The 8241-nt window shown below is 39.5% G+C and overlaps 1 protein-coding gene across 1 annotated transcript; it reads right to left on the minus strand.

The window, feature by feature from the left end:
- Positions 1-3002: 3002 nt before the first annotated feature.
- On the minus strand, positions 3003-4130 carry LCE6A (late cornified envelope 6A). Its single transcript, XM_003259275.1, has 2 exons — positions 3973-4130; positions 3003-3486 (listed from the first exon to the last, which is right to left on the minus strand). The coding sequence occupies exon 2, from the start codon at positions 3462-3464 to the stop codon at positions 3222-3224; it is 243 nt and encodes an 80-aa protein (XP_003259323.1). The 5' UTR covers positions 3465-3486; positions 3973-4130; the 3' UTR covers positions 3003-3221.
- Positions 4131-8241: the final 4111 nt, after the last annotated feature.

Consider the following 8241-nt stretch of genomic DNA (forward strand, 5'->3'; position numbering starts at 1 on the left):
AGTCCAAACAATACAGCATTTAACATTTTCTAAAAATTAGATAAAAGAATATATTAAATATCAAATATATAAAGTTTTTCTGTCAAAATAAAGTTTTCTGAATTAAAAGATGTAAAATATATGTAAGATTTTTAACATTTGTTAAAAGCATAAAGTTAGATATATTCTAAATAAAAGGAATTGTACCCTTTACCTAGTTTTGTTGTTCCTATGAACTTACAAAATTTTATATATAGGACATTTAAAAAATACATGTATTTATTTTAACTGGCAAATAAAATTTGTGCTGTATATATTTAGCATGTTCAACATATTGTTTTGAAATAATGTGTACATCGTGGAATGAATAAATCAAGCTAATTAACATGCATTATCTCACATACTTTTTTTGTGGTGAGAATGCTTAAAACTACATACGTATTTATGTATAAATCATAAAATATATATATAGATTTACAGGACATTTTGTATAAAATATAAAGTCTGCATTTTTCATTACTTATTGCTATAAAACAAGGTACAATGTGCATGTAGTATTAAAATGAAGCCATCCTAAAGCCATATAAAAAAGTCATTCCTATTGACATTTCTGATGTACAGGCATATTTTAGGAATTGTGAAGATGCCAAATACAGCCTTTATAAAGAAAAACAATAATCAAATCATTAGTTTATTTTCATTGTAGTAATTTTGAAATCAATTTGACACAGACTAACCAGTGTATCTATAGAATAATACATAGGTTGAACACTTAGCACAGGGAATTCAAGTACTGACTAGAGAAAGCCGAGTAGGCCAAAATAGTAAGTAATATTCCTGTCAAAGAAAAATAGTTTCTGTAAAAACTTCTAAAAAAATTTTCCTTTGGTAAATGCCTGTCTTCAATAAAGAGCAGAAATAAAAAGTAGAAAAAAAAGATGTTCTTACACATTGAGCTTTACACAATCAACTCAACATTGATATTTTGTATTTTTCCTAGGGAAACATGGGATTCTTCCCAAAAATCTCTCATGCAAATACAGATACAAAATTTCAAACAATGGTATATCAATGATCATAAGATATTGCTTCATACAATATAAAGCACTCTTTTTTCCTCAAAAGAGGAAGGCATCTAAACTTTCTTTAAAGTATAGATTTTATGAAGGCAAATAGGTGGACACCTCTCAAGCTTTTTAGGAGGTGTCTCTTCTCAAAAAGTGGATTTTTCCACTATAAACTGGGGCAGTCCTTTAACCTAGTACTCACTTTTGCTCTCAAACAAAAGAAATCCCCATTACCATAATTAATTTCTTAAGTGGATTAATTTTTATTGCTCCCAAAATGCAGTCTTGCTGAAGAGTCCGAAAAAGTCTTCACAGTTTTGCTAATTTATTCCAATTCTAAAAACTTATTCTAAGAAAGTTAAGAATAACTATCAATGGGAATGATTATTTTAAATTACACTTCACAGCAAGTGCAAAAACAACATAAATGCCCAGTATTGGAGACCTAGTTATGCAGACCATGATGTGTTTGTGAATATCATGTGTAAATACTGTTGATCAATATTTACTAGCATGGAAGAGTACTGACAATGACTCTTGTTCAATTTTACCGTTTACTTAACAGTAAAAAAAAGTAGGTTATAAAATATTCTGTAATGAACCCATTTTGTGATGTTCAAAGGTTTGCAAATACATCTATGAAATGATTAGCCATGGTTATTTTTAGGTGATAGGATTTTTAGGTTGATCTTAGTCATCTTCCTTAAGCTTATCTCCATTAACAAATCTTTATACAAGTGTGTGTCATTTGTTTAATGAGAAAAATCATGCATATGAAATTATAATTATATATAATCATGATACATATCTGCATATAGATGTGTGTCATCACAAAGATAACATCATGTCTCAGCAATGAGGAGAATTACTAAGCTCTGAAAATGAGAATCTCACATACTGGATATTACAGGTTGAAATTCTGTTCTGAGCCTGGTCAATACAATCTACTGAGTTGGATATTTGGTTAAAAAAAGTAATGCTTTTAATGTCTTGCCAAAAATGCAGATCAACAAAATTATTTACATAAACTTATATTTACATGCATCATAGTTGAGCTTCAAGTCCCCTTCAAGCCTGTGTAATTTATGTCCTGCTTCCCTCATCTCAGACTACTAGACCCGGGGCTTGGGCCCAGACTTTTCCCAGAGGTACGATCTTTTGGTAGCTGGTGTTTGATATCTAAAGCTCAGTAAACTCAGCTGGTTTGAATTATTATGAAGACTTGGGGTTATGAACTGTGTCATATCTCTCATCTCACATCTGGCACTCCAGCCAAATTGAAATTCACACCATTGGCAAGTACCGCCCTTGTTATGCATTTGTTTATGCTGGATCTTCCACCTGGATGAACTTTCCTCTTCACTGCACCTCCTAGCACCAAAGTATGCTATCTTTAGAGGTCTTGTTTAAATGCTTCCTGCCCCAGGGAGCCTCTTCTCCCCACTCCCAAGTGGGTTACTCTCTTTCCTTCCAAGGCCTGGGAAACCACCTTTGATCCACACCGTCAGAATGGTTCTCCTCTCTCTGCTGTCTTTGACCTAAGGTACTTTTTAAATTTCTGCTTTAAGTTCTTTTGAACACAAATTGAGAGATAAAAATGAGTAATCAACTTAAAATGATATTTACTAATCCACTTGTTTCTATCTGAAGTGTCCATTGCATCTCCTACTGGATTATAAGCTTTCTAGAGCAGGGACAAATTTCCCACTTACATCTGTAAACACAGTAGGTGCTCAACATATTTTTATTGTAGTCTTTGGTGCTAGAATCATGCAATGACATGGGTTGATGGCTGTGAGGCTGCTGGAAACTGGAACATAAATCCCAGAACATCTGCTTCTTAAAAATACCATCAGCTGTCTTAAGAGGAGGGAGGAGAAGCACCATGCACTTGGGTTGAAGCGGGGATCTCAGCACATCTGAGCAGGGGTCTCAAGGACTCACAGAAGTCAGGGCTCCAAGAAAAGCAGCTTTATTGTTGCTGAGCTGAAGGGGTGAATGGAAGAGAGCAGTAGCAGCGTGGCTCAGCCTAGTTCTCGCCTCTCTAGGGCTGGGGATCAGGAAGTGTTTCTCAGCCCAAATGAGAGGTTGAGGACCTGGCTTTCCAAGAGGGAATTTTACCAAAATGTGGGGTAGGGAGAGAGTAACTGCACCTGTGCCTCAACTCTTCTGAGCTCAGTCGCCTTCACACTCTTCCTCTTTGCAGTGGTAGATTGTGCCCCCACTTAGGCAGTGCAGCTTTTGACGAGCCCTCCTAGGCTTCTGAACCTCAGGCCTTTGGGAACTGGAATGACAGCCTTCTGAATGGGGAGCACCACAAGGAGTCGAGTAGGGAGCTAGGCAGGGGTTTGATCTTTGGGGAGGGGAGCATTTGGGAACATTTGGAGGCTTCCAAGTTTGCTGCTTCTGCTGTGACATTGCTTGGCTTACGAGGTCGAATCTAGAAGAAAAATAGTTATATCAGGGACCCAGGCAGCTTAGGCTTCTGCTTCTCTCCTCCATGAACTGGAGCTGTCAAAAATGGAGTCCAGCATTTACAACCCACTGAACTCCATCTCAGGAGGAGAAAAACAGACTTGAAAGGACTAAATATTTGGGAGTAAATCTTCCCAGGGGACTCACTTACTAATAACCATGTTAATGATATATGCTTCCTTTTTAAAAAAAAGACAAGTTTTACTTAGTTTAGCTGACAGTTTACTTTTCCCAGCCCAATGTCCACCTGGTCAAGTGCAAAGGAGAGTCAAGTCTCTGCTCTTTCTTTACTCTGTCTTATTCTGTCCCCAGACTCCCAAGTCTGACTGTCCCATCTCTGCTTTTCTAGCCCTCTAACTTCTATGGCTTTCTCCCACCTTAGATTATTTGGGGTCTTTCTTTTGCAGGGATCCACTTCCCTTCCCTTCTTTCTACCCCAAGCATCTCCTACCTGGCTTTTCATCTCCCTGGGAAGAGACAAGAGGAGAGATCAGGACTGCCTTAGCAGCACTTGAGCTACATCCAAGTGTCTCCTCAGCCAGAAGTAGCCTTACCCTAGTGGAAGATGTGTGGACAAGTTATCCCAGGAGGAGTCTGGAGGCCTTGTGTTGCCAGGAAGTAAGAGGCTCTTTAATATATCCTCCAGTTGAAGCCTCCAGGCCACATGTCATTGGAGGAGAGCCATGGAGCGGATGATTGATCTGGATATTTCACAATTCCCAGTGCTAGATTCCTCAGCTACATGTAGCTTGGATGTGGTTCAAAGGCATCTGCAGGTGCGTGAGTGAGCAGAAGGCTGGGTGGGTACGCTGGCTAAGTCTGGATGATGTCCTTGGGGGGCTGGGCGGGTTGCAGCTGCTGTTGAATTATATGTAGGATTGAAGGGAAAAATCAGGTTCAACATCACCCAGGGTCTGAGGAAGACCTTCCTTGTCTACTCCCCACCCATCATCCATGACTGTCAGCATCCCATTCCGTGTCATCACCTCTGTGGAGATTGGCCCATTGCTCTAGCCACATGTGAGTCCTTCATCCTCTGACCTTTATAGATACATCTCACAGCCTTTACTATTGCTTTGGGTCATGTGACCAAGATACATATCCTATCTCACTTATTAAACTGTTATTTGATGACAGGGACCTTGCCTTTATCACTTCTGCATTCCTAGAGCCTGATGCTGTTCCTGGCACAAAGAAAAGACTCATTAGTATTTGTTGAATGAAACAGTCTATGTGCCATTAGAAAAGACTTTGTGTTTCCGGAGAAAAAAAATAGGAATAAAATAAAGCCCAACTCATTTTGTTTTGTGGACGAGACCTTGCCTTCTTGTTTTCATCATTCTCCCTTAAGGCATTTGTGAACACCCTTTCATAAATACTACAGGGAACTCTGTGGGTGGATCTCACCTTACACAATAGGCTGAGCAGAGGGTGGAAAGCAAAACCTTCACACACCTGCTGTCTCTTAAATGCAAAAGGGGAGCTGTTCTTGGAATTATCAAGGGACATTGTGGAAAAAGCCTTCCACAGAGTGAAAAGTTCTTCTTCACCATTCATGAAAATTGAGATCATCATGTTTTGGCAGTGCTTAAATTGGGAACATTCTCATCTAAACACAGTCCCTTACCTCTGGATGCTTCCGTCTCAGAATCGCTCCTGGTGTGCACAGCTAAGTTAAAAGGCACTGATGAAACTCCCTGCTGCTCAAGACTGTGCCTCACCTGCCTCTGGATTCCTGATGCCTGACACACAGTAGGTATTCAGGAAACAGTTGGGTAAATAAAAAGATGAGCAATTACAAGGAACATTCTGACTGTAGGGGCAGTCCTCAAAGGCCTTCAAATCATGTATAGGACAAAGGTGAGTAGGGTTGGGGTATAGGAGAGGGTATGAAGACCAGGGTGGAAAATAGGACAAGGCCAGAAAAGGAGCAGCTATTGGATCCCAAAATCCAGCAGGGCAGGATCATCAGGTTTCAATTGCTTCATCTGGGAAAACTTTGAGATGCAGTTTGGATGGAGGAAGAGAAGATCTTTGTGAGTGAAACAGCAGGTGGGAGAATGGTATGAAACCTCGCTCACCCTGTTAGAGCAGAGCCCTGGAGAGAGAGTGCCTGATTTAGACAGCCTCAGGGATAGACCCCATCTTCCTTTACTTCCTTTTCCCTCTTCTCTCTCCTTCTCTTTCCTTCCCTCATACACCAGAAATAACTCTGATGGCGCCTCAGAAGTGCTTTCCTTGCACTAAGCATTAGTAGGAAGGCAAAGTAACACTGGTCTCAATGCACCAGTTGCTCCTTTTCCCCACCCAAGACCTGCACCACTTAAACACATGCTTCAGAGACCTCACACATCACAAATGCATTTCTTTCAGGTTAACTAGCAAGTACCCAACCCTTACCGTCTCTACCTAGGGCTGAGGGTTCTTTCTGGGGGCTCTGCCCTAGGCAAACTACACTTCCTGCCTCTTCTATATCTCTCCCAGACCACCTCCCATAATACATTGCCCACAAAAATCTCTTAGTCCCCTCCTTTTCAGTACAGTGAATTTCATCACATATAGGATGCAGTGTGTCCAGCATCTAGATTTGCCTAGCTCATTAAGTGAGCCTGTTTGAGGCTCCTGAGCTGCACTGTCTTCCAGATAAACTTAAAAGTCCAGCCAGTTTTAAATCAGGACCACAGAAATGTAATGTTCTTATTCTAATCCCACTCCACTTCTCTTCCTGGTTCAGATTGTGTCTATAATTTTGTGATTTGATATTTATTAAGTCCCAACTGTGTATTGGATACAAGAAAGAATAAGATGTCTATATTATGTTTCAAAGCTTTCACTCTCCAGAGGGAATACAGACAAATTAATAGGTAACACAAGCTTGTAAGTGAAAAATGGGCAAATAGGCAAATTGTAGTTGTAGCTTGAGAATAGAACTAGTCCTCTTAAATGTACCAAATTAGAAAGGTAGTGTCTCAAGTGATGTAGCTCCCACCATTATCAGAGTCCCCACCTGGTCTGAAGACAGGAGCCCATCTCTGAGAATAATCCCATCTCATTCCTGGTCTCCATTCAGGAGACTGTTTCTCTGAGCAACAGATGTCTCCAGGTCCCCAGCCTCAAGTGAAGTTGCTTGGCTTCCCAAGTGTCTGGGTTTCTCTTTGGTCAATTTCTTTCTGATATCTCAAATCATTTGGCTATTCCTGAAGTAACTCCTCAAATATATTTTTAAAATCTCTTTTATTTTGCTTTATGTTTTTAATGAATAATTGCCCTGACTGTTAAGTGTTCGTCCAGAACATTCTGATGTCTTCAGGATAAATCTAAATTCCTTTAGCCAGCGTTCAAGTCCCTGTGTATACTTGAACCTATCCCATCGCTTTATGCTTAGCTTCTGGAACTTCCTTTCATTATGTCTCCTCCTCTGCTGAATGGATGGATTTATTGTATGGTGAACTGGCTTTTATCCTGTCTGATGTCTGTCTGTCTCTACCTCTCTTTCTTCCTCCCTTTCCCACTCTGTCTCTTTGTCTTCCTCTTTTTATTTCCTCAGCCTGCCTGCCTTCCTTCTTCCTCTCTTTCTTTCTTTTTTCTTTCTTCCTTCCTTCCTTTTCTTCCTTCCTTCCTTCCTTCCCTTCCTTCCTTCCTTCCTTCCTTCCTTCCTTCCTTCCTTCCTTCCTTCCTTTCTTTCTCTCTCTCTCTTTCTTTCTCTCTCTCTCCCTCCCTCCCTTTCTTTCTTTCTCTGTCTCTCTTTCTCTCTCTCTTTCTTTCTTTCTTTCTTCTTTCTTTCTTTCTTTCTTTCTTTCTTTCTTTCTTTCTTTCTTCTTCTTTCTTTTCTTTTTTCTTTTCTTTCTGTCTTTCTTTCTGTCCTACTTCTTGTCTTTCTTGGTTCCTCTTCTGAGAATACTTCCGAGGGCCAGTCCAAATCCCGTGTTCTCTGTAATGAATTTCTAGACAATGCCTGGCTGATAAAATCTTTCAGAGCATTTATTGCTTGTTATACATATAATTTATTATCATAAACAATTGTACTTGTATGTGATATTGTTAATGCCTTGAACATGGGGCTATGACCTGTATATCTCATGTCCCATTTCAGTGTACACAATGGTTCATTACAGTTACTAGTTATTAGGTTTGTTAATTATTAAGTTTTTAAAAATCCCCATCACAGATGTTTGCAAAGAACTTTAGTTTACAGAATGCTTTTCAAATGTTATGTCCTGAGTCAATTAATTCTGATGAAATATAGACTCAGGCCATGACGAAATCAGATACTTACAGTGAGGTTGGGATTGTCCACATCACACTGTGGACACCTCAACTATATTTCCTGAACACTATTATATTTTCACTTAGACTGTGCCAAAGAGTTTAGTTTGAGGGGAGTGTTCGAGAAATCTATATCATGTTTTCTACAGGTACTTCTTATTTTAGAACCCAGCCCTGCTCATGTTTTCTTAGAAAGAAGGGCCAAGAGATCTGGTCCTACCTCTTTCCTCCGGGTAGGATAGTATCCAAACCACTAATTATCCCTACTTGTACTCAAGACTATAATATCATTAGAACTGGCTTGTTAATCTAGGCCAAGCTTGTTCAACTCCTGTGGTCCCCATGTGACCCAGGACGGCTTTGAATGCGACCCATTACAAATTTGTAAACCTTCTTAAAACATTATGAAATTGTTTGTGTTTTTTTAGCCCATCATCTATTGTTAGTATTATTG

This window comes from Nomascus leucogenys, chromosome 12 (assembly GCF_006542625.1).
Source record: "Nomascus leucogenys isolate Asia chromosome 12, Asia_NLE_v1, whole genome shotgun sequence".
Lineage (NCBI taxonomy): Eukaryota > Metazoa > Chordata > Mammalia > Primates > Hylobatidae > Nomascus > Nomascus leucogenys.